Source organism: Saimiri boliviensis, chromosome 15 (genome assembly GCF_048565385.1).
Source record: "Saimiri boliviensis isolate mSaiBol1 chromosome 15, mSaiBol1.pri, whole genome shotgun sequence".
Lineage (NCBI taxonomy): Eukaryota > Metazoa > Chordata > Mammalia > Primates > Cebidae > Saimiri > Saimiri boliviensis.
The window spans coordinates 41,093,700-41,121,079 of record NC_133463.1 but is presented as its reverse complement, the minus strand read 5'-3'; the positions used below and the strand labels follow the sequence as shown (position 1 = coordinate 41,121,079).

The 27,380-nt window shown below is 38.6% G+C and overlaps 1 protein-coding gene across 19 annotated transcripts in view; it reads left to right on the top strand.

Moving 5' to 3' along the window:
- The window catches only part of RALYL (RALY RNA binding protein like), a 768,288-nt gene that overhangs the window by 578,849 nt on the left and 162,059 nt on the right, over positions 1-27,380 (top strand). For 11 of the 19 annotated variants that reach the window (XM_074386931.1, XM_074386927.1, XM_039464899.2 and 8 more), the window contains one exon: positions 5,929-5,961. The exons of the other annotated variants lie outside the window; for them this stretch is intronic. In XM_074386931.1, the coding sequence (XP_074243032.1) occupies positions 5,929-5,961 (33 nt within the window). The remainder of the gene's footprint in view (positions 1-5,928; positions 5,962-27,380) is intronic. 19 annotated transcript variants of the gene reach the window in all.

Genomic DNA, 27,380 nt, shown 5'->3' with positions numbered 1-27,380 from the left:
ACCCCGCCAATATCTTGTTCTTTCATTCAACCAAAGAAGCTGACCAACAGTGTACTCAGACCTCTTTGTGCAGATGAAGGTGAGGTGGTCAGTGCCTGTACAAACCAAACAGTACTTCTTCCCATGCTATCCTCCAAGGAAGCCTCTTCCTAATAAATCTTTTGCTCTCCACAACAAGACCCTAAGAATGTGTCTCCTAGGCATCTTGGCCCCGGCCAGCCCGTACAGAAGCCTGGAATTGTTTTGTTTTGTTTTCAGGCTAGGGAATGAGAATAACTAAGAGAATAAGTACTGCAGACAGATTCTGATCTTCAGTGGATCTCAGAGAACTCACCTACAGTTATCCAGGAATATCCTGTTCCTATTACATAATGAATACTTTTTATTAAATCTTTAGGAAATAAATGAATTTTTAAGAATACTGATAGAATTGTTATATTTTAATATGCAAAATATTCTGTAAGAAGATACCTAAGAATCACTTACAAGTGCTTATCTTTGATCAGTCATCATCTTTTGCTCCCATTTAATGATTTGACAAAAATCTTTTCTAAAAATTTCTGAAATTATACTTTAAGTTCTGGGGTACATGTGCAGAACGTGTAGGTTTGGTACATAGATATACCTGCGCTATAGTGGTTTGCTACATCCATCAACCTGTCATCTACATTAGGTGTTTCTTCTAATGCTATTCCTCCCTTATCCCCCCGGCCCCCTACTATTGCTCCCCTAGCCCCTACCCCCTGACAGGCTCTGGTGTGTGATGTTCCCCTCCCTGTGTCCATGTGTTCTCATTGTTCAATACCCACTTATGAGTAAGAACATGTGGTGTTTGGTTTTTTGTTTTTGTGATAGTTTGCTGAGTATAATGGTTTCCAGCTTTATCCATGTCCTTGCAAAGGACATGAATTCATCCTTTTTTTATGGTTGCATAGTATTCCATGGTATATATGTGCCACATTTTCTTCATCCAGTCTTTATTAAATCAGAATGTCTTGGAATGATTAAAATGTCATATGGATGTATTTAGATTACAAATAGTTAAGGATGAGATATATAGACTAAATTTTAAATATCAAAATAAGATTTCTATAATCCTTAAGAAGTATATTATTTGTAAAATATCATGCTATTTTATTCCATAAATAACAAGCAATCAGTTAGCCAACACTACTAAAATGATCTATTCATAAATTCCAAGCAGTTTCAGACTTCAGAGTTAACAACCTGTCTTTGGTATAGTCTTGACCATCAGGATCCACTCTGCCAAGAACTGTGCTAGATGTTTTGAATACAAAATCTCATAATCTTCTCCCAAACTTATTGAGTCGGGTATGATGTTTGCTATGTAATTGAGATAAATGAGGTTATTCAGAGTCCCTGAATCATTCCAAGTCTAGGGAAGCTGCCTCAATGTAATGAACCACAACTGAGCAGTTGGTTTCAAAGCAGAACATCATTCAACACGAGCCACTTGTCTCTGCTCTGCAGTGTGTCATCATTTTGAGGATAAGACACAGGGTAGAATGGCCTGATGGTGGCACGTCACCAAAATTTCCTGCTCTATTTCACCACAGAAGACGATTGGGAGTCCCAGTACCTTAGACTTATCATCTATGGCTTGGAGGAACCAATGACCAATAATCTTTTCTTTCAGTTCAGTTTATGAACCATCAGCAACACTCTCCCTCTCCCCTCTAGACCCATCAGGAGGCTTAACACAGAACTGTTGGAAGTCTCTTGTCTAAGCACAGTACAGGTTTAATATTCTTACCAGTCTTATGAGACTCTAGGTTCAGTTTTGTTTAATTTTGATATATTTTCTTAACCCAAGAGATCCAAAATATTCAGATAATGAATATAAAAATTATTTTTTATTATACTTTAAGTTCTGGGGTACATGTGTAGATCTTGCAGGAATGTTGCATAGGTAAACACATGCCACGGTGGTTTACTGTCTACAGCCCCCGTCACCTACATCAGGCATTTCTCCCAGTGTTATCCCTCCCCAACCTCCCTTCCCCTAGCTGTCCTTCCCCTACTCTCCCACCTCTCAACAGACCCCAGTAGGTGATGTTCCCCTCCCTGTGCCCATGTGTTCTCATTGTTCAACACCTGCCTATGAGTAAGAATATGCGGTGTTTGGTTTTCTGTTCTTGTGTCACTTTGCTGAGAATGATGGCTTCCAGATGCATCCATGTCCCTACAAAGGACAGGAACTCATCTTTTTTTATGGCTGCATAGTTCCATGGTGTATATGTGCCACATTTTCTTTGTCTAGTCTATCATTGATGGGCATTTGGGTTGGTTCCAGGTATTTGCTATTGTAAACAGTACCAGTTAATTGAATAATATTGTTCAGAGAATATGTCATAGTGATGATGATACCTCAGAGATGGGCATGTCCCTATAAAACAAAGGTATCAGGATCAACTTTAAGAAGGGAGTTACACTGAGATAAAGTTAAATGATAAATAGATCATGCATGGGGGAAAACAGCATTCTTGTGTAGAAATATAATGAATGCTAAGTGTACCAAAGCAGAGCCAAATCAGATGTGTCTGGACAGTATTTAGTTTTTCTGGAATGAAGTGTTAGAGAAGCAGTAAAGAATAACATGGAAAACTGGTTTGGGCATGTTTGTGAAGAGCTTAAAATTTGGGTACCATCTTATGGTTAATGAGATCATCAAGAAAAGTGGTGACATAAAAGCAATATTTTAGGTGAATATGTCAGTAGGATCAGTGGTTGAAATGGTGATGTAGAGAAAAAAATTCAAGTTATTCTGAATTTCTAAATCTGGGAAAAAAATACCTTGATATGTATTGAAAGTAAAGAAAGCCTATTTTACAAGGTTGTTTCCAATTCCTTCCAACAAAATAACTGTATCTCACACATTGGCATACTTTTTCTGTAAAGACCATGTAGTAAATATTTTAGGATTTTAGACATGCAGTTTCTGGCACAACTGCTCAATTCATTGCCATAGCACAAAAGCAGCCTTAAACAATATGTAAATGAAGTCACAGGGCTCTGTTTCAGTAAGCTTTATTTATGGACACCGAAGTTGGAATTTCATGTAATTTTCATGTGTCACAAATATTACTCTTCTTCTTTTGATATTTTCCAGCTTCTTTAAAATGTAAAAATCATTCTTAGCTTGGGGCTATACACAATCAGAGGGTGAGCAGGATTTGCCCAGAGTTTGCAAACTCCTGGTTTATAGAACATCAGTCAGAATTTTCAATCCAACATTATTTTGAAAACTTTGAATTTTTTTCTAAAGTCTTCTCTTGAGCATTTGGAATGAGTTGGTTGAAGTGGGCTTAAAGTGGTAGGAGAAGGGGACAACTATTAATAACTAACAAGTCAGACTAATCATATTAACCACAGGGGGCAGTAGGACAACATATGTCCCTGTATGCTGTAATCCAATGGCTGCTTGTCTGAAACCTTCAAAAAAGAGAGAGAGAAATCAATAACTACTACTTCAAACAAATTCAGAACTAAGCATTTTGATAACTGCAGAGGGAAAATCAAAAGTGATGGCCTTTACTTTTATTCAGGTTGCTCATGCCACTCTAAAGTGGTGCAATGCAGTATTTGCCCAAAGGGAGTGAGTGGCAGCATTGATGGAAGCTTAGTGTGAGAGCAGTGTGTAAAGTTGAAGTGACTTTGAATAAAGAATTTTGGAGACACTAGCTAGGCTAGGGTAACTAGTGAAAAGCAGCCTGGAAATTGAATGCAGAGAGGGGGTCATGAGAGTCCCAAAGGAAAAATTGATGGGACTTGCTAAGTAATGAGACATGGAGGCTGAAAAAGAGAGAAGAGAAAGATATAAAATGTTTTAAAATATTCCCATTATATTATTCACACGGCAGTGAGAGACAAGGAGGATAATGCAGTGTGCAGAAAATGGGGAACATAGGAGGCTGGAGGGTAGCACTTCACACAAGCAAATCACATACATGCACTACCATCTGATAAATGTTAGGCTGAAATTATTGGCAAATACAGAGAGAAGGGATCCCATTAATGCCCACATGCTCTTTTTATTACAAGTATTATCAGATGGAAAATAAAGTAGTATCATTATGGTGCTGATGGTCTAATATGTGAACAATCTCCTGCATCATATTATGTAGAATCCCCCTCATTTCTTCAAAGTAATTTTCTTTTGATCACTTGGCACTGGTCATGTCTTATAAAGCAAATACATCCAAACATTTTTCATTACTTATCTTCAGCTTTTCCCTCCCTTGTTCTGTTTGCTTATGTAGATCACAAATGTATGAGAAAAACAAACACTGTAGGTCAATTAATGTACCTACAGTTCGAGATGTGAATAATACCAGAATTCAGAAAAGAAAAGGTGACGTAAATAAACCTCTCTAAACTCTTAGCACCAGCTATTGGTTTTATCTGTTTCTACCCTACCTAGAGCTGTCCAAAGGGATTGCTAAGGCATTTGCTCCCTAAAAAAGGCCCTTTCCTGCTATTATTATTATTCACTCAAAGCAGTATGATATGTGGCAGAGATGCATGTCAGCTCTGCCTATAAATACACCAAGTCATATTTCTCATAAGCAATTTTTTTAAATACACAGAATGAAATAGAGACAAAATAGTAATTATTGCTTCACTGTTTAGACTCATATTTATAAAAACAAATTTTTAGCCTAATTCTAAGATAGTCGTTTCAATTGTGCTTTTTAAAAATCTTAAACACCAGAATTTAGTTAAAAGTATCTTCAATTTGCCTACATTTAACCCTTAATTGTTTCAAAAGACACCTGTAATGAAACTAGTGTGGCCAAAATACATTTACTGACAGATTTCCTTAATTATTAACTAGGAACTATTTACAAGTGGATTCTTTCCTGATTCACTTACATTTTATTTTAAAAAATGGAAAGCTAATTTATGAAATCAGCAAAGTAGCTGGAAGTAAGCCTACCCCATTTTATACTGAGAAAAAAAAAAGGCACAGAGTATGTTTTAAAGTGGCTTTCTCAAGTGAACTACAACCCTCAAGATTAGACTTTCCCTTTGAGATACTGAGGTACAGAAAATACCCAGTATTGTTTTGTTTTGTTTTGTTTTTGAGACAGAGTTTCGCTCTTGTTACCCAGGCTGGAGTGCAATGGCATGATCTCGGCTCACCGCAACCTCCGCCTCCTGGGTTCAGGCAATTCTCCTGCCCCAGCCTCCTGAGTAGCTGGGATTACAGGCACGCGCCACCATGCCCAGCTAATTTTTTGTATTTTTAGTAGAAACGGGGTTTCACTATGTTGACCAGGACGGTCTCAATCTCTTGACCTCGTGATCCACCCGCCTCGGCCTCCCAAAGTGCTGGGATTACAGGCTTGAGCCATTGCGCCCGGCCAATACCCAGTTTTTAGAAGACACAAAGGAGGCAGAATGACCCAAATCTGTGACCTGACACTATCCCCACCCCAAGGGGTGTTAAGACCAATAAATAACTATATATGGTACGCTGCTTCTGTGTTCTGAATAAATCAGTTATTCAGCCAACATGTAACACGTACATTACAATTTATTTCACTATTACAACAATCACAAACAGATGTATAAAAACTTCTAAAAATTACCAGGAATAAAGAAAATGAGTAGAGACAGAGAGTGCAAATCAGAATTAGACTAATAACATAATCATCTTAACCTAGCACTTAAATGCTACGTCCTCATTTCAAGACTCTCTCATTTTATTTAGTTTCTGCATTAATCCAGCTGCAAATTCACTTAGTCCAGATTAGGTCTTAATATATTATTCATAGCTTTTTTTACTGGTGCTAAACTATATTTTCATCCAAACAAGTATAATAATTCTATCAGGTTCATGTAAAAGCAATTTTTAATATATAGCAAATTGTTATATTAAAAGAAAATTTTCATATTTTTTCATAGACTTGAATCAAAGGAACCTTTCCTGTCTGTTGGGTGAGTATATATTTAAATATTTTAGGTATTAATTATTTAATTCAAATTAATAGGAACTTCTGAGATAGTATTTTCAGTCATTTAACTTCATATTCAAAATCATGACATATCATTGCATGCAACATTTCTATCTACGTCTTATGGAGACTTAACTAAAATGTTCCCTAGGTTGTATTGTGACCCTAGAAATGTAGCCAATGAATATATATGAAATCCTGTGTCTTCCATAAAGCCTGAACAAGGTATACAGTGATTATCCATATTCTCTTCATGTAAAAATACACTCAGATTGGTCTTAAAAATTCCTCTGAGCCATAGCTTCACCATTCCGAGCCTGTCTACCCTCTGCGGTACTCCATTTCTTTTTAATCTACTCTGTTCACCGTTTCTTGACCCACTTCCCTAAATCTGCCTTCACAGTCAATATCTATCTTTTCTCCCTAGCTCTCATTTCACTTTAATTTCTCCAGTTCACTCACATTGACTGCTTCTCTGCACCCAAAGCTAAGGAACCCTGAGGCAAATTTAGATAAGACGAATGCTTGCCTACTCTGATGGTAACCTCCTTAGTCACAATACATATCTTAAGATTAATATCTTGTTGGCCAGGCACAGTGGCTCATGCCTGTAATCCCAGTAGTTTGGTAAGCTGAGGTAGGGGCGGATCACCTGAGGTCAGGAATTCAAGACCAGCCTGGCCAACATGGTGAAACCCAGTCTCTATTAAAAATATAAAAAATAGCCAGGCCTGGTGGCACATGCCTGTAATCCCAGCTACTTGGGAGGCTGAGGCATGAGAATTGCTTGAACCTGGGAGGGTGAGGTTGCAGTGAGCCAAGATGGTGCTCTTTTGCCTGGACAACAGAGCAAGACTTTGTCTCAAATAATATTGTTGACATGAGTGTACATGTTCTATTTTAGGCATTTCAAACTAAGAATAAGTAATGTTTGTATCTTATCTATCAAATACTTCTTTAATATATTAAAGTGTATTACAAATGGACTTTTGCACTTTCAATATTATAGATGATACTGTATCAAAAAGTGGTAGAAGATGCCATGCCTTGCCTAGAGAAATTGTGTTCTATTTGATGAGGGACCAAAAGCCCTCAAATATAGACAGCCACAATACTGATGCTTAATGACCAGAAAAAAGGAATGGGGTTATATTTTTTAAGTGAACAGATCAATTTTCTTTTATTATGTTGTACATGGCCTATGAATATTTCTATCACTCATTGAACAGTATGGTTCCCAGTTCTTCTCAACTCTTCATAAAAGCTTTTCAGAAAGCAACTTAAATCATGGAAATCAAAATAATTGTTAGGGGATGTGGAAGAGAAAAATGGAATATATGCATTTATTTAAAGACTTCATGAAAAATGAAAGGTCGAATTCGTCTGGTCCAAAAAAGGTGATAAAGCATGCTCTTTTTCCCCTACATTGATCATCAGCTTCTACTGTTAAAAATCTCTACACCTGAAAAAAATCTTTTAGTTTGAATGCATATGATCTGCCCTCAAGTTAAAGGGCCTGAAATAGCTTCTCTTAACGCCTCACTTCATGTAGTTTCTCTGCAGCCTTTATTGTTCTGGACATTCTGGGATGGAATCCCTTTTTTTTTTTTTTTTGGCATGCTTCTGTTTTAAAAGGTAGACCCTAAGTAATCTTGATTTTAAACTTATAAAGAGTTTGGCACTGAGTATTAGAACCCTAAGAAAAACTTTACAAAAAAATAATGTATAACTCAGCAAATATTCAAAGAAGTGGGAAAATTAGCATGGCACACATAAGATATTGCTTATGTCTTAAAAGTAAAGTGGTATAAAAGGCAACCCAAATGATTTTGCTGAATAGATATTTTAATTTCTAGCTAAATTTTTTCATTCCCTCAAGAAAATTATTTTAAATAAAATTATCCAGAAGTATGTATGCCAAGGTGGGTGACTCACTTGAGCTCAGGAGTTCAAGACCAGCCTGGACAACATGGTGAAAACTCATCTCTACAAAAAATACAGAAATTAGCTGGCAGTGGTAGCATGCCTGTTGTCCTAGCCACCTAGAGGCTAAGGTAAGAGGATCACTTGAGCCCAGGAGGTTGAGGCTACAATGAGCCGAGATTGCACCACTTCACTTCAGCATAGGCAACAGAGTGAGACCCTGTCTCAAAAAACAAAACAAAACAAAAAGTATGTATGTATCTCTCTCCTACCTTGTTCAGTGAGAGGATGGATAGAAGTGAACCAATGGACATATATAAGCATACTAGGCACAAGGCAGTCTACTCATAAGTACCATTATTCAAATTTATGACTTTTTTCTCTCAAAGGTTTTATTTTTTATAAATAAATTTTTATATATTTTTTCCTGGTGCTTTATACCCATTTTTTTTATGTAAGTTATAGGGGTACAGGTGGTATTTGATTACAAGAGTAACTTCTTTAGTGGTGATTTGTGAGATTCTGGTGTACCCATCACACAAGCAGTATACACTGCACCCTATTTGCAGTCTTTTATTCCTCACCCCTCTCCCAGCCTTCCCCACCCCGAGTCCCCAAAGACCAGTGTACCATTCTTATGATTAGCTCCCACCTTCCAGTGAACACATAAGATGTTTGGTTTTCCATTCTGGAGTTCCTTCACTTAGAATAATAGTCTCCAATCTCATTCAAGTTGCTGCAAATACTGTTAATTCAATCCTTTTTATGGCTGACTAGTATTTCATTGTATAAATATGCCACAGTTACTTTATCCACTTGTTGATTGCTGGACATTTGGGTTGGTTCCTTGATTATGCAGTTGTGAATTGTGCTGCTGTAAACATGGGTGTGCAAGTATCTTTATCGTATAATGACTTATTTTCCTCTGGGTTGATACCCAGTAGTGTGATTGCTGGATCAAAAGGTAGTTCTACTTTTAGCTTTTTAAGGAATCTTTACACTGTTTTCCATAGTAATTGTACTAGTTTACGTTCCCACCAGAAGTGTAGAAGTGTCCCCTGTTCATGGCATACATGCCACCATCACTGTTTTTGATTTTTTGATTATGGCCATTCTTGCAGAAGGTAGTATTGCATTGCAGTTTTGAATTGCAATTCCCTGTTCATTGGTGATGTTGACCTTCCTTTCTTTCCTTCCTTCCCTCCCTCCCTCCTTCCCTCCTTCCTTCATACATGTGCAGAATGTGCATGTTTGCTACATAGGTAGACACGTGCCACGGTGGTTTGCTGCACATCTACATTAGGTATTTCTCCTAATGCTATACCTCCTCTAAGCCCCCAACCCTTTCTACCCTTCCCCTAGTCCCCTGCCCCCTGACAGACCCCAGTGTGTGATATTCCCCTCCCTGTGTCCATGTTTTCTCATTGTTCAACACCCACTTATGAGTGAGAACATGCAGTGCTTGGTTTTCTGTTCTTGTGTCAGTTGGCTGAGAATGACGGTTTTCAGCTTCATTCATGTCCCTGCAAAGGACATGAACTCATCCTTTTTTATGGCTGCATAGTAGTCCATGGTGTATATGTGCCACATTTTCTTTATCCAGTCTATCACTGATGGGCATTTGGGTTGGTTTCAAGTCTTTGCTTTTGTGAACAGTGTCACAGTAAACATATGCATGCATGTGCCCTTATAACAATGATTTATAAATCTTTGAATATATACCCAGTAATGGGATTCCTGGGTCAAGTGGTATTTCTAGTTCTAGATACTTGAGGAATTGCCACACTGTCTTCTACAATTGTTGAACAATTTGCACTCCCACCAAAAGTGTTCCTATTTCTCCACATCCTCTCCAGCATCTGTTGTCTCCAGATTTTTTAATGCTTGCCATTCTAACTGGCTTGAGATGGTATCTCAATGTGGTTTCAATTTGCATTTCTCTAATGACCAGTGGTGATGAGCATTTTTTCATGTTTTTTGGCTACATAAATGTCTTCTTTTGAGAAATGTCTGTTCACATTCTTTATCCACTTTTTGATGAAGTTGTTTGTGTTTTTCTTATAAATTTAAGTGTTTTTGTAGATTCTGAATGTTAGCCCTTTGTCAGATGGGTAGATTGCAAAAATTTTGTCCCATTCTGTTGGATGGCAGTTCACTCTAATGATAGTTTCTTTTCCTGTGCAGAAGCTCTTTAGTTTAATTAGATCCCATTTGTCTATTTTGGCTTTTGTTGCCATTGCCTTTGGTGTTTTAGTCAAGAAGTCCTTGCCTATGCCTATGTCCTGAATGGTTTTGCCTAGATTTTCTTCTACGGTTTTTATGGTGTTACGTCTTATGTTTAAATCTTTAATCCATCATGAGTTAATTTTTGTATAAGGTGTAAGGAAGGCGTCCAGTTTCAGTTTTCTGCATATGGCTAGCCAGTTTCCCCAACACCATTTATTAAACAGGGAATCCTTTCCCCATTGCTTGTTTTTGTCAGGTTTGTCAAAGATCAGTTGGTTGTAGATGTGTGGTGTTATTTCTGAGGCTTCTGTTCTGCTCCATTGGTTTATATCCCTGTTTTGGTACTAGTACCATGCTGTTTTGATTTTGTTTACTGTAGCCTTGTAACACAGTTTGAAGTCAGGTAGCATGATGCCTTCAGCATTTTTTTTTTCCTTAGGATTGCTTGGCTATGTGGGCTCTTTTTTGGTTCCGTATGGTTTGGTTTTTTTTTTTTCAATTCTGTGAAGAAAGTCAATGGTAGCTTGATGGAAATAGCATTGAATGTATAAATTACTTTGGGTAGTATGGCCATTTTCACAATATTGATTCGTCCTACACATGAGCATGGCATGTTTTTTCATGTATTTGTGTCCTCTCTTATTTCCTTGAGCAGTGGTTTGTAGTTCTCCTTGAAAAGTTCCTTCACATCCCTTTTTAGTTGTATTCCTAGATATTTTATTCTCTTTGTAGCAGTTGTAAATGGGATGAATCACTCACGATTTGGGCGTTTGTCTATTATTGGTATATAGGAATGCTTGTAATTTTTGCACATTGATTTTGTATCCTGAGACTGCCTAAGTTTCTTATCAGTTTAAGGAGATAGTGGGCTGAGATGATGGGGTCTTCTAAATATACAATCATGTCATCAGGAAAGAGACAACTTGACTTCCTCTTTTCCCAATTGAATACTCTTTATTTCTTTTTCCTACCTGACTGTCCTGGCCAGAACTTCCAATGCTATGGTGAATGGGAGTGGTAAGAGAGGGCATCCTTGTCTTGTTCCAATGTTGAGCATTTTTTCATATGTTTCTCGGCCATTTATATATCTTCTTTTGAGTACTATCTATTCATGTTGTTAATCTACTTTTTGATGGGATTTTTTTTTTCTTACTGATTTGAGTTTGTTGTAGATTCTGGATATTAGTCCTTTGTCAGATGTATAGATTGTGAAGATTTTCTACCACTCTGTGGTTGTCTGTTTATTCTGCTGACTAATCCTTTTGCCATGCAAAAGCTCTTCAGTTTAATTAAGTCTCAACTATTTATCTTTGTTTTTATTGAATTTGCTTTTGGGTTCTTGGTCATGAAATCTGAGCCAGTGTCTAGAGGGGTTTTTCCAATGTTATCTTCTAGAATTTTTACAGTTTCAGGTCTTAGATTTAAGTCCTTAATCCACTTGAGTTTATTTGTATATAAGGTGAGAGATGAGGATTCAGTTTCATTCTCCCACATGTGGCTTGCCAATTATCACAGCACCATTTGTTAAATAAGATGTCCGTTTCCCACTTTATGTTTTTGCTTGCCTTGTCAAAGATCATCTGGCTATAAGTATTCTGGTATATTTCTGGGCTCTCTACTCTGTTCCATTGGTCTATGTGCCCATTTTTATACCAGTACCATGCTGTTTTGTTGATTATGGCATTATAATATTGTTTGAAATCAAGTCGTTTGATGCCTCCAGATTTGCTCTTTTTGTTTAGTCTTGCTTTGGCTATATAAGCTCTTTCATTCCATATGAATTTTAGAATTGTTTTTTCTAATTTTGTGAAGAATGATAGTGGTATTTTGACGGGGATTGCATTGAATTTGCAGATTGCTTTTGGCAGTATGGCCATTTTCACAATATTGATTCTACCCATCCAGCAGCATGGAAAGTGTTTTCATTTGTTTGTGTCATCCATCTATGATTTCTTTCACAGAGTTTTGTAGTTTTCCTTGTAGGGGTCTTTTGACTTCTTGGTTAAGTATATTCCTAAGTGTATTTTATTTTTATTTTTTGGCAGTTATTATAAAAGAGGCTTTTTTTTTTTAATTTGATTCTCAGCTTGGTCACTGTTGGTGTATAGCAGAGCTACTGATTTGTGTACATTAATCTTGTATCCAGAAATTTTGCTGAATACTTTTCTTAGTTCTAAGAGCTTTCTGGAGGAGTCTCTAGGGTTTTCAAGGGAAACAGTCATATCGTCAGCAAGCAGTGACAGTTTTACTTCCTCTTTACCGATTTAGATGCTCTTTATTTCTTTCTCCTGTCTAATTCCTCTGGCTGGGACTTCCAGTACTGTGTTGAAGAGGAGTTGTGAAAGTGGGCATCCTTGCCTTGTTCCAGTTCTCAGAGGGAACACTTTCAACTTTTCCCCATTCAGTAGTATGTTGGCTGTGGGTTTGTCATAGATGGCTTTTATTACATTGAGGTCTGTGTCCTGTATGCTGCTTTTGCTGAGAGTTTTAATCATAAAGAGATGATGATTTTGTCGAATGCTTTTTCTGCATCATTTGAGGTGATCATATAATTTGTGTTTTTAATTCTATTTATGTGGTGTATCGCATGTATTGACTTGCATATGTTAAACCATCCCTGCATCCCTTGTATGAAACTTACTTGATCATGGTGGATTATCTTTGGGATATGTTGTTGGATTTGGTTAGCTAGTATTTTGTTAAGAATTTTAGACTCTATGTTTATCAAGCATATTGGTCTGTAGCTTTCTTTTATGATTATGTCCTTTCCTGGGTTTGGTATTAGGGCGATGCTGGCTGCATAGAATAAATTAGGGAGGGTTCTTTCTTTATCTCGTGGAATAGCATCAAAAGGATTGGTACCAATTATTCTTTGAATGTCTGGTAGAATTCTGCTGTGAATCCATCTGTGATATTTTCCTAGACTTTTTTCTTGGTAATTTTTAAATCACCATTTCAATCTCCTGCTTGTTATTGGTCTGTTCAGGGTATCTAAATCTTCCTGATTTAAGCCAGAAGGATTGTATTTTTCCAGGAATTTAAAATCTCTTCTAGGTTTTCTAGTTCATATGCATAAAGGTGTTCATAGTAGCCTTGAATAATCTTTTGTATTTCAGTGGTGTCAGCTGTAATAACTGCTGCTTTGTTTCTTAATGAGGTAATTTGGATTTTCTCCCTTCTTTTCTTGGTTAATTTTGCTAATGTTCTCTCAGTTGTATTTATCTTTTCAAATAACTAGCTTTTTGTTTTATCTTTTGTATTGTTTCTTTTTGTTTCTATTTCATTTTGTTCTGCTCTCATCGTGATTATTTCCTTTCTTCTGGTGGGTTTGTTTTTTGTTCTCATTTCTCTAGTTCCTTGAGATGTAACCTTAAAACTCAGTTTGTGCTCTTTCAGTCTTTTTGATGTAGGCATTTAGGGCTATGAGCTTTCCTCTTAGCACTGCCTTTGCTGTATCCCAGAGGTTTTGATAGGTTGTGTTCTTACTGTCATTCAGTTCAAAGAATTTTTAAATTTCCGTCTTAATTTTGTTTTTGACCCAATGCTCATTCAGGAGCAGGTTATTTAATTTTGATGTATCTGCACAGTTTTGAAGGTTCCTTTTGGATTTGATTTCCAGTTTTATTCCACTGTGATCTGAGAAAGTGCTGAATATAATTTCAATTTTCTTAAATTTGTTGAGGCTCATTTTATGGCCTATCATATAGTCTAAGAGAAGGTCCCATGCACTGTGGAATAGAATGTGTATTCTGTGGTTGTTAGATGAAATGTTCTGTATAGATCTGTTATGTCCATTTGTTCCAAGACATAGTTTAAATCCATTGTTTCTTTGTTGACTTTCTGTCTTGATGGCTTGTCTAGTGCTGTCAGTGGAGTACTGAAGTTCCCCACTATTATTGTGTTGCTGTTTATTGCATTTATTAGGTCTATTAGTAATTGCTTTATAAATTTGGAGGCTCCAGTGTTAGGTGCATATATGTTTAGGATTGTGATATTTTCCTGTTGGACAAGATCTTTTACCATCATATAATGTCCCTCTTTGTCTCTTTTAACGCTGTTACTTTAAAGTTTGTTTTGTTTGATATAATGGCTCCCCCTGCTCACTTTTGGTGTCCATTTGCATGGAACACCTTTTGTACCCCTTTATATGGGAGTCCTTATGTATCAGGTGAGTCTCCTGAAGGCAGCGGAGCGTTGGTTGGTGAGTTCTTATCAATTCTGCAGTTCTGTATCTTTTTTAAGTGGAGCATTAGGGCATTTACCGTCAATGTTAGTATTGAGATGTGAGGTACTGTTGCATTCATCATACTATATGTTGCTTGCATACATGGGTTTTATTTTTGTTTTTTTGCTTTTGTTTTTTAACTTGTATTTTTGTTTTCTAAGTCCTGTGTGATTTATGCTTTAAAATTCTGTTTTGATGTGTTTCCAGAATTTGTTTCAAGAGCTTCTTCAGCAATTCTTGTAATGGTGGTTTGGTACTGGCAAATTCTCTCAGCATTTGTTTTTCTGAGAAAGATGGTATCCTTCCTTTATATATAGCTTAGTTTTGCTGGATACAGAATTCTTGACTAATAATTGTTTTGTTTAAGGAGGCTGAAGATAGGGCTCCAATCCCTTCTAGCTTGTAGGGTTTTTGCTAAGAAATCTCCTGTTAATCTGATGGGTTTTTCTTTATAGGTTACCTAGCGTTTCTGTCGCACAGCTCTTAACATCATTTCTTTCATCTTAACTTTAGGTAACCTGATGACAATGTGCCTAGATAATGATATTTTTCTGATGAATTTCCCAGGTGTTCTTTGCACTTCTTGTGTTTGGATATCCAGTTCTCTAGCAAGGCCAGGGAAATTTTCCTGAATTATTCCCCCAAATACATTTTCCAAACTTTGTTTTCTCTTCTTCTTAAGGAACACTGATTATTCTTAGAGGCTTTGTTCATATTTTCTTATGCTATTTTATGTGTCATGATTGGAATAGGTTAATTTGAAGGCCTTGTCTTAGAGCTCTGAAATTCTTTCTTCTACTTCTTCAATTCTATTGCTGAGACTTTCCAGAGCATTTTGCATTTCTGTGTGTCCATTGTTTCCTGAAGTTTTTATTGCTTTATCTTTATGTGATTTCCTTGAATATTTCTCCCTTCACTTCTTGTATAGCTTTTTGGATTTCTTTGTATTGGGCTTCACCTTTCTCTGGTGCCTCCCTGATTAGCTTAGTAACTAACCTCCTGAACTCTTTTTCGGGTAAATCAGGGATTTCTTCTCAGTTTGGATCCATTGCTGGTGAACTAGTGTGATTTTCAGGGGTCTTATAGAGCCTTGTCTTGTCATGTTACCAGAGTTGGTTTTCTGGTTCCTTCTCATTTAGGTAGGCTCTGTCAGAGGGAAGGTCTAGGGCTGAAGGCTGTTGTCCAGATTATTTTCTCCCACAGGGAGTTCCCTTGATGTAGTACTCTCCCTGCTTTTCTATGGATGTGGCTTCCTGTGAGCCAAACTGCAGTGATTGATGTCTCTTCTGGGTCTAGCCACCCAGCAAGTCCACCTAGCTCCAGGCTGGTACTGGGGTTGTCTGCATAGAGTCTGTGATGAAATGGATTCTGTCAGCATTATTAGCTTTGATGGTTTAATGCTCTATTTTTGTGCTGGTTGGCCTTCTGCCCGGAGGTGGCACTTTCCAGACAGCATAGGCTGTAGTAATATGGAGAGGTGGGTGGGGCCCTAGAACTCCCAAGATTATATCCCCTTTGTCTTCAGCTACCAGGGTGGGTAGGGAAGGACCCATCAGGTGGGGGCAGGGCTGGGCATGTCTGAGCTCAGACTCTCCTTGGATTGATCTTGCTGTGGCTGCTTTGGGGAATGGGGATGAGCTTCCAAGTTCAATGGAGTTGTGTACCTAGGAGGATTATGGCTGCCTTTTCTGTGTCATGCAGGTTGTCGGAGAATCGGGGGAAAGCTGGCAGTCACAGGCCTTAACCAGCTCCCCTGCAAACTGAAGGGCTGGTCTTACTCCCACCATGCCCCCACTAACAGCCCCAAGTTGGTTTCCAGGTGATGGGTGAACTGGGCTTGAGAACTTGCCCCAGGATACCTCCCTCCCAGCTGCAAAAGAAAAGAGGTTGGTTCTTCCCCAGCCTGTGGAGGCTGCACACTGTATTCATGCCCTTCCTTCAGTTCTGGTCAAGAGACTTCTGGACCATTTCAAATGGTTGCAAAGTTCAGCTGGAGATTTCCTTCTCCATGTGGTGTTTTTCCCCCATTCCTGTGGCTGCCCTCCCAATGGATCCCTGTGGTGCCAGGCAGGAATGGTCTGCTTGAAGACCCAGACAGCTCCCAGGGCCTTTTCCACTGCTTCCTCTGCCCCTATATTTTGCTCAGCTCTCGAAACTGACTCAGTTCCAGGTGAAGTCAGAAACTTCTCCCACAAACAGACCTTCAGTTTCTCCAGTGGGGCTGTGCATTTGGGAGAAAAGGATTTCCCTTTCCCACTTCTGAAGTTGGGGCACTCACAGTATTTGGGGTGTCTCCCAGGTCCTACAGGAGTAGTCTGCTTCCTTCAGAGGGTCTGTAGGTCCTCTTGGGATTGCTGCTTTGTTCTTGCAGTCAATCTGGAGCTAAAATTCACTGTGAGCCTCTGCATGCTGCTCTGTCTGTCCGAGTGGGAACTACAGTCTAGTCCTGTCCCCCATCCTCCATAGTGATCAAATTTATTACTTTTAATCCATAGTCACATGCCAGAATAAATGCATGGTCTGTGGTTTATTATATCAGTTGACATGTGAGTATGTAACATTGAATTTGTCCCCTGCACACCCTCTGACATTAATTTTAATTCTATGTTCAATAAAAATGTGTGAATTATATTAATCAATCACTGTTAAATATTGCATACTTCAGTCCACTGCTTGTCAATGTCTTACAGTATTTGTTAATATGCACTGCTGAAAGCTGTTTTCACTCTCATAGGCTTGGACACTAACAAGCTAGATGTATTAGTTTAGGCAATTACTTAAACTCCCAAGCTTCAAGTTATTGTTTGTGAAATGGGGAGATTAAAAAGATTTAAATAGATTTAAAAGATTTAAATAATTTATATCAAACATTTAGCAAGGTTTTTTGGCACATAAGAACTGCTCATAAATGTTTGCTATTACAATTCTGGAAGGTATATTTTTGTATCATATTCTAAAGAGTCAATCAGAAAGCTTTAAAACTGTTCATAGAATAAACCTCCATTTTTAGAGGCAGTGCTTTGAGTTACATTATAAAAACAAAAAGATGTTTCATTATAAAAACCAACAGAAGTTATTATAATGGGGAAAAAATATGAAATGAGCTATCAAGCAATATGAGTACAGATGTTTCAGATTTTAATGAATACTAGTAATTGTCATTTAAATATTTTAAATAGAAATATTCATACATTTTTAATATACATCTCATCATAATATAAATTGGGGAGCCAAATTTTTCCCTGGATAAATGTGCTGCACTAATTTTGAAATAAAAATTTTTTGGTCACAACATAGACCCAATCTGAATATTGCAATGGAAAAAAAAAAAAACTGTCAAAGTTACAAGAAATTATTTCCTTACCAAGAAAGATTATGGTCTTGTGAAAAGAAGTTGAGTGAAATTTCAGGTCTCTTATCTGCAACTATGTATATGATATAAAAAGAACTTTCCTCTTTTTATGCAGCAGAATTATAACATGATGTCATGGGGAGAAAAACCTGTAACTTCTTGCTTTACTTAACGTAGTCTTCCTCTAATATGCTGAGTGAGGCATGAAGGCTCATCCCAAGGCGTGATTTTGTTTGCTCAGGTTAAATCAACAGATGCAGTGTTTTCCAAAGCCACCTAGGTGATTCTGATACCAGTGAGGCCTGGGAGCCATCATCTACACAGTGCTTGCATCCCCCTTTTTTGTTCCATGCTCACATGCACAAGTTGTCTTTTATATATATATAATTTTAAATTTGTATAAATATATATGTTTTTTATTGTACTTTAGGTTCTGGGGTACATGTGCAGATCATGCAGGATTGTTGCATAGGTACATACATGGCAATGTGGTTTGATGCCTCCATCCCTCCATCACCTATATCTGGCATGACTCCCCATGTTACCCCTCCCCAACCTCCCTACCCCTCACAGTTCCCTCCCTAGTTCCCCCCAAAAGACCCCAGTGTGTGATGCTCCCCTCTCTGTATCCATGTGTTCTCATTGTTCAACACCTGCCTATGAGTGAGAAATTGCAGTGTTTGATTTTCTGTTCTTGTGTTAGTTTGCTGAGAATGATGGTTTCCAGATTCATCCATGTCCCTATGAAGGACACAAATGCTGCATGGTATTCCATGTTGTATATGTGCCATATTTTCCTTGTCCAGTCTATCATTGATGGGCATTTGGGTTGATTCAAGGTCTTTGCTATTGTAAACTGTGCCACAGTGAACATTCATGTGCATGTGTCTTTATGATAGAATGATTTATAATCCTTTGGATATATACCCAGTAATGGTATTGTTCGGTCAAATGCAATTCCTATTTGTAGGTCCTTGAGGAATCGCCACACTGTCTTCCACAATGGTTGCACTAATTTACAGTCCCACCAACAGTGTAAAAGCATTCCTATTTCTCCACATCCTCTCCAGTATCTGTTGTCTCCTGATTTTTTAATGATCGTCATTCTAACTGGTGTGAGATGGTATCTCAGTGTGGTTTTGATTTGCATGTCTCTAATGACCAGTGATGATGAGGATTTTTCATAGTTTGTTGGACTCATATATTTATCTTCTTTTGAAAAGTGTTAGTTCATGTCCTTCACCCACTTTTGAGTGGGTTTCTTTTTGTTTTTGTGGGTTTTTTTTTTTTTTTTTTTGTAAATCTGTTTTAGTTCTTTGTAGATTCTAGATATTTGTCAGATGGGTAGATTGTAAAAAATATTTTTCCCATTCTGTTGGTTGCCAGTTCACTCTAATGATTGTTTCTTTTGCTATACAGAAGGTCTGGAGTTTAATTAGATCCCATTTGTCTATTTTGGCTTTTGTTGCCAATGCTTTTGGTGTTTTAGTCATGAAGTCCTTGCCTATGCATGTACCCTGAATGGTTTTGCCTAGGTTTTCGTCTAGAGTTTTTATGGTGTTAGGTATTAGGTTTAGATTTTTAATCCATCTGGAGTTAATTTTATTGTAAGGTGTCAGGAAGGGGTCCAGTTTCTGTGTTCTGCACATGGCTAGCCAGTTTTCCCAACACCATTTCCTAAACAGGGAATCCTTTCCCCGTTGCTTTTGTCATGTTTGTCAAAAATTAGATGGTTGTAGATGTGTGGCATTGCCTCCAAAGCCTCTATTCTGTTCCATTGATCTATATCTCTGTTTTGGTACCTGTACCATGCTGTTTTAACTACTGTAGCCTTGTAGTATAGTTTGAAGTTAGGTAGCGTGATGCCTCCAGCTTTGTTCTTTTTACTTAGTATTGTCTTGACTATGTGGGCTCTCTTTCGGTTCCATATAAAGTTTAAGGTGTTTTTTCCAATTCTATGAAGAGGGTCACAATAGCTTAATGAGGATAGCATTGAATCTGTAAATTACTTTGTGCAGTATGGCCATTTTCACAATATTGATTCTTCCTAACCATGAGCATGGAATGTTTTTCCGTCTGTTTGCATCCTCTCTTATTTCCTTGAGCAGTGATGTGTAGTTCTCCTGGAAGAGGTCTTTTACATCCTTTGTTAATTGCATTCCTAGGAATTTTATTCTCTTTGTAGCAGTTGTGAATGAGAATTTGTTCTTGATTTTGCTCTTTTATTCTGTTGTTGGTGTATAGGAATGCTTGTCGTTTCTGCAAATTGATTTTGTATCTTGAGACGGCTGAAGTTGCTTATCAGTTTAAGGATATTTTGGCTGAGACAAAGGGGTCTTCTAAATATACAATCATGTCATCTACAAATAGAGACAAGTTAACTTCCTCCTTTCCTAACTGAATACCCTTTATCTCTTTTTCTCGCCTGATTGCTCTGGCTAGAATTCCAAAACTATATTGAATAAAAGTGGTGAGAGGGGGCATTCTTGTCTAGTGCCAGATTTCAAAGGGAGTGTTTTCAGTTTTTCCCCATTAGTATGATATTGGCTGTTGGTTTGTCATAAATAGCTTTTATTATTTTGAGATGCATTCTGTCGATACCTAGTTTATTAAGTTCTTAGCATAAAGGGCTGTTGAATTTTGTCTGAGGCCTTCTCTGCATCTACTGAGATAATTATGTGGTTTTTGTCTTTGGTTCTGTTTATGTGATGGATTATGTTTATAGATTTGTGTATGTTGAATCAGCCTTGCATCCCCAGAATGAAGCCTACTTGGTCGTGATAAATAAGCTTTTTGATTTGCTGTTGCATTCAGTTTGCCAGCATTTTATTGAAGATTTTTGCATATATGTTCGTCATGGATATTGGCCTTAAGTTTTCTTTTTTTGTTGAGTCTCTGCCAAGTTTTGGTGTCAGGATGATGTTGGTCTCATAAAATGATTTGGGAAGGATTCCCTCTTTTTGGATTGTTTGGAATAGTTTCAGAAGGAGTGGTACCAGCTCCTCTTTGTACCTCTGGTAGAATTCGGCTGTGAACCCATCTGGACCTGGGCTTTTTTTTGGTTGGTAGGCTATTAATTGCTGCCTCAACTTCAGCCCATGTTATTGGTCTATTCAGGATTTCAACTTCTTCCTGGTTTAGGCTTGGGACGGTGCAAGTGTTCAGGAATTTATCCGTTTCTTCCAGGTTTACTGGTTTGTGTGCATAGAGTTGTTTGTAGTAATCTCTGATGGTAGTTTGTATTTCTGTGGAATCAATGGTGATATCCCCTTTATCGTTTTTTATTGCATCTATTTGATTCTTCTCTCTTTTCTATAAATCTGGCTAGTGGTCTATTTTATTGATCATTTCAAAAAAAAATCGGCTCCCAGATTTATTGATTTTTTTGAAGGGTTTTTTTTTGTGTCTCTATCTCCTTCAGTTCTGTTCTGATCTTATTTCTTGTCTTCTGCTAGCTTTTAAGTTTGTTTGTTTGTTTTTTTTTTTATCTTGCTCCTCTACCTCTTTCAATTTTGATACAGTGTCAATTTTAGATCTTTCCTTGCTTCTCATGTGGGCATTTATTGCGATAAATTTCCCTCTAGACACTGCTTTAAATGTGTCCCAGAGATTCTGGTATGTTGTGTGTGCATTCTCGTTGGTCAAAGAACATCTTTATTTCTGCCTTCATTTCATCCTTTATTCAGTCAACATTCAAGAGCCAGTTGTTCAGTGTCCATGAAGTTATGCTGTTCTGAGTTATTTTCTTAATCCTGAGTTCTAACTGGATTGCACTGTGGTCTGAGAGACTGTTAACGATTTCTGTTCTTTTGCATTTGCTGAGGAGCGACTTACTTCCAATTATGTGGTCAGTTTTAGAGTAGGTACAATGTGGTGCTGAGAAGAATGTATATTCTGTGGATTTGGGGTAGAGGGTTCTGTAGATCTGTGTTAAAGTCCTGGATATCCTTGTTAATTTTCTGTCTCCTTGATCTATCTAATATTGACAGTGGAGTGTTAAAGTCTCCCACTGTTATTGTGTGGGAGTCTAAGTCTCTTTTTAGGTCATTAAGAACTTGCTTTATGTATCTGGGTGCCCCTGTATTGGGTGCGTATATGTTTAGGATTATCAGCTCTTCTTGATGCGTTGATCCTTTCACCATATGTAATACCCTTTTTTGTCTCTTTTGATCTTTGTTGGTTTAAAGTCTATTTTATCAGAGACTAGGATTGCAACTTCTGCTTCTCTCTCTCTCTCTCTCTCTCTCTCTCTCTCTCTCTCTCTCTCTCTCTCTCTCTCTCCATTTGCTTGGTAAATCTTCCTCCATCCCTTTATTTTGAGCCTATGTGTGTTCTTGCACATTAGATGGGTTTCCTGAATACAGCACACTGATGGGTTTTGACTTTTTATCCAATTTGCCAGTCTGTGTCTTTTGAATGGGGCATTTAGCCCATTTACATTTAAGGTTAATATTGTTATGTGTGAATTTGATTCTGCCATTTTGATGCTGGTTGTTTTGCCCATTAGTTGACACAGTTTCTTCATTGTATAGATGGTCGTTACCATTTGGTATGTTTTTGGAGTGGGTGGTACCAGTTGTTTCTTTCTATGTTTAGTGCTTCTTTCAGCAGCTCTTGTAAGGCAGGCCTGGTGGTGATGAAATCTCTCAGCAATTGCTTGTTTGTAAAGGATTTTACTTCTCCTTCACTTATGAAGCTTAGTTTGGCTGGATATGAAATTCTAGGTTGAAAGTTCTTTTCATTAAGGATGTTGAATATTGGCTCCCACTCTCTCCTGGCATGTAGGGTTTCTGCCGAGAGATCCACTGTGAGTCTGATGGGCTTCCCTCTGTGGGTGACCTGACATTTCTCTCTGGCTGCCCTTGGCGTTTTTTCCTCATTTCAACCCTGGTGAATCTGACGATTATGTGCCTTGGGATTGCTCTTCTTGAGGAATATCTTTGCGGTGTTCTCTGTATTTCCTGGACTTTGTTGGCTTGCCTTGCTAGGTTGGGGAAGTTCTCCTGGATAATATGCCGAAGAGTGTTTTCCAGCTTGGATTCATTCTCTTCGTCACATTCAGGTACACCTATCAAATGTAGATTAGGTCTTTTCACATAATCCCGTATTTCTTGGATGCTTTGTTCATTTCTTTACACTCTTTTTTCTCTAATCTTGCCTTCTCGTTTTGTTTCATTGAGTTGATCTTCAACCTCTGATATCCTTTCTTCTGCTTGGTTGATTCAGCTATTGAACCTTGTGTATGCTTCATGAAGTTCTCGTGTTGTGTTTTTCAGCTCCATTAAGTCATTTATATTCTTCTCTAAGCTGTTTGCTCTTTTTTTTTTCAGTGTTCTTAGTTTCTTTGCACTGGGTTAGAACATGTTCTTTTACCCCAAACAAGTTTGTTATTACTCACCTTCTGAAGCCTGTTTCTGTCAGTTCATCAGATTCATTCTCCCTCCAGCTTGGCTTCCTTGCTGGTGATGAATTGTGATCCCTTGGAGGAGAGGTATTCTGGTTTTTGGTGTTTTTATCCTTTTTGCGCTGGTTTCTTCCCATCTTCTTGTATTTATGTACCTGTGGTTTTTATAGTTGGTGACTTTCAGATGGGGTCTTTGAGTGGATGTCCTTTTTGTTGATGTTGATGTTATTTCTGTTTTTTAGTTTTCCTTCTAACAGTCAGGCCCTTCTGCTGTAGGATTGCTGGAGGTCCACTCCAGACTCTGCTTGCCTGAAGATCACCTGCAGTGGCTGCAAAATAGTAAGGGTTGCTGCCAGTTTCTTCTTCTTTTATCTTCGTCCCAGAAGGGTGCCCACCAGATGCCAGCCTGAGCTCTCCTTTATGAGGTGTCTCTTTGGATATATGAGGGTCAGGGAGCTGCTTGAGGAGAGAGTCTGTCCCTTATAGGGGCTCAAGTGTTGAGCTGGGAGCTCCGTTGTTACATTCAGAGCTGCTGGGCAGGTATATTTAAGTCTCCTGCATCAGAATTCCTAACCATCTTTTTCCCCAGGTGCTCTCTTCTGGGAAGGTGGAGTTATATTTATAAAAGTTCCTGATGTGTTGCTGCCTATTTTCAGACATGCTCTGCCCATCAAGGAGGTAGTCTGGTCACAGTCTGCCAGCAGAGGCATTGCTGAGCTGCCATGGGCTCTGACCAGCTGCTGTTTGAACCTGCTTGCAGTTTTGTTTACAGAGGTACAGTTGGAACTGCCTCAGTAATGGTGGACTGCCTCAGTAAAGGCGGACTGCCTCGGTAGTGGTGGACTGCTTCAGTAATGGCTGACATCCATCCCCTCACCAACCTGGACTATCCCAGGTCCAGCCACACTTGCTGCAAAACTCTCAATCCAGAGCGTTGCAGATTGCTGGTCTTTGTTGTGGTGGGACCCGCTAAGCCAGATCACCTGGTTCCCTGTTTCAACCCCCTCTTTTTCAGTTGAATGGGCTGTCTGTCTCCCAAGTGTTCCAGGCACCAGTTGAAATGGCCGCTCAGATTTGTGTGAGTTTTTGTGCAGAGACATGCACTGGCTGAAACAGCCATGCTGGAAACTCTTGGCACTTTTCAGCCTGGGAATCTCCTGGTCTGTGGGCAGTAAAAACTCGTTTGGAAATGCGGCGATCACTCACCCTCTGTGTTGTTCTCTCTGGGAACTGTGCTCCGGAGCTGTTCCTATTTGGCCATCTTGGATCTCCCCCACCACAAGTTGTCTTTATAAACAAACACTTATCATCTCTGGAATCACTTCAGAAAATCCTTGAAATATAATGTCTCACAATCCCTTCCTGTTTTAAATGCTTATGGTAGAGGCAGCCACATTGAACTACAACTATCTTGGAGTTCACTCAACAGAGACCAGGACAGATGCAAAGAGCCCAGAACATATGCCATGGAAGCCTCCACACTGCCTATGCCAAAGTACATATAAATTCATTCTGATGTCATCTTAAAACTAAGATTGGGATCATAATAAAATTTTTTTAATGCATTTTAGGTTTGGGGGTACCTGTGAAGAACATGCAAGATTGTTGCATAGGAACACACATGGCAATGTGGTTTTCTGCCTTCCGTCCCCTCGCCTGTATATGTCATTTCTCCCCATGCTATCGCTTCCCACCTCCCCACCCCCCCGTCCCTCCGCTATTTCCCCCCAACGGACCCCAGTGTGTAGTGCTCCCCTCCCTGTGTCCATGTGTTCTCATTGTTCAACACCTGCCTATGAGTGAGAACATGCGGTGTTTGATTTTCTGCTCTTGTGTCAGTTTGCTGAGAATGATGGTTTCCAGGTTCATCCGTGTCCCTACAAAGGACACGAACTCATCGTTTTTTATGGCTGCGTAATATTCCATGGTGTATATGTACCACATTTTCCCTATCCAGTCTATCATCGTTGGGCATTTGGGTTGGTTCCAAGTCTTTGCTATTGTGAACAGTGCTGCAATGAACATTCGCGTGCATGTGTCCTTATAGTAGAATGATTTGTAATCCTTTGGATATATACCCAGTAATGGGATTGCTGGGTCGAATGGGATTTCTATTTTTAGGTCCTTGAGGAATCGCCACACTGTCTTCCACAATGGTTGAACTAATTTACATTCCCACCAACAGTGTAAGAGTGTTCCTATTTCTCCACCTCCTCTCCAGCATCTGTCGTTTCCAGATTTTTTAATAATTGCCATTCTAACTGGTGTGAGATGGTATCTCAATGTGGTTTTGATTTGCATTTCTCTAATGACCAATGATGATGAGCATTTTTTCATATGTTTGTTGGCCTCCTGTATGTCTTCTTTTGTAAAGTATCTGTTCATATCCTTCGCCCACTTTTGAATGGGCTTGTTTGTTTTTTTCTCGTAGATCTGTTTTAGTTCTTTGTAAATTCTGGATATCAGCCCCTTGTCAGATGGGTAGACTGCAAAAATTTTTTCCCATTCTGTTGGTTGCCGATTCACTCTACTGACTGTTTCTTTTGCCGTGCAGAAGCTGTGGAGTTTGATTAGGTCCCATTTGTCTATTTTGGCTTTTGTCGCCATTGCTTTTGGCGTTTTGGTCATGAAGTCCTTGCCTATGCCTATGTCCTGAATGGTTTTGCCTAGATTTTCTTCTAGGGTTTTTATGGTGTTAGGTCTGATGTTTAAGTCTTTAATCCATCTGGAGTTAATTTTGGTGTAAGGTGTCAGGAAGGGGTCCTGTTTCTGCTTTCTGCACATGGCTAGCCAGTTTTCCCAACACCATTTATTAAACAGGGAATCCTTTCCCCATTGCTTGTTTTTGTCAGGTTTGTCAAAGATCAGATGGTTGTGGGTATGTTGTATTTCCTCTGAGGCCTCTGTTCTGTTCCATTGGTCTGTATCTCTGTTTTGGTACCAGTACCATGCTGTTTTGATTACTGTAGCCTTGTAGTATAGTTTGAAGTCCGGTAGTGTGATGCCTCCTGCTTTGTTCTTTTTGCTTAGAATTGACTTGGTTATGCGGGCTCTCTTTTGGTTCCATATGAAGTTTAAGCTGGTTTTTTCCAGTTCTGTGAAGAAGGTCATTGGTAGCTTGATGGGAATAGCGTTGAATTTGTAAATTACTTTGGGCAGTATGGCCATTTTCACGATGTTGATTCTTCCCCTAACCATGAACATGGAATGTTTCTCCATCTGTTTGTGTCCTCTTTTATTTCGTTGAGCAGTGGCTTGTAGTTCTCCTTGAAGAGGTCCTTTATGTTCCTTGTTAGTTGTATTCCTAGGTATTTTATTCTCTTTGTAGCAATTGTGAATGGCAGTTCATTCTTGATTTGGCTCTCTTTAAGTCTGTTACTGGTGTATAGGAATGCTTGTGATTTTTGCACGTTGATTTTGTATCCTGAGACTTTGCTGAAGTTGTTTATCAGTTTCAGGAGATTTTGGGCTGAGACGATGGGGTCTTCTAGATATACAATCATGTCATCTGCAAATAGAGACTATTTGATTTCCTCCTTTCCAATTTGGATACCCTTTATTTCTTTCTCTTGCCTGATTGCTCTGGCTAGAACTTCCAGTACTATATTGAATAGGAGTGGTGAGAGAGGGCATCCTTGTCTAGTGCGAGATTTCAAAGGGAATGCTTCCAGTTTTTGCCCATTCAGTATGATATTGGCTGTGGGTTTGTCGTAAATAGCTTTTATTGTTTTGAGATACGTTCCGTCAATACCTAGTTTATTGAAGGTTTTTAGCATAAAGGGCTGTGGAATTTTGTCAAAGGCCTTCTCTGCATCAATTGAGATAATCATGTGGTTTTTGTCTTTGGTTCTGTTTACGTGGTGAATTACGTTTATGGACTTGCGTATGTTGAACCAGCCTTGCATTCCCGGGATGAATCCTACTTGATCATGGTGGATGAGCTTTTTGATATGCTGTTGCAATCGGTTTGCCAGTATTTTATTGAAGATTTTTGCATCTATGTTCATCATGGATATTGGCCTGAAATTTTCTTTTCTTGTTGAGTCTCTGCCGGGTTTTGGTATCAGGATGATGTTGGTCTCATAAAATGATTTGGGAAGGATTCCCTTTTTTTTTTTTTGGATTGTCTAGAATAGTTTCAGAAGCAATGGTAGCAGCTCCTCTTTGTATGTCTGGTAGAATTCAGCTGTGAACCCCTCTGGACCTGGGCTTTTTTTTTTTTTTTTTTTTTTGGGTGGTAGGCTTTTTATTGCTGCCTCGACTTCAGACCTT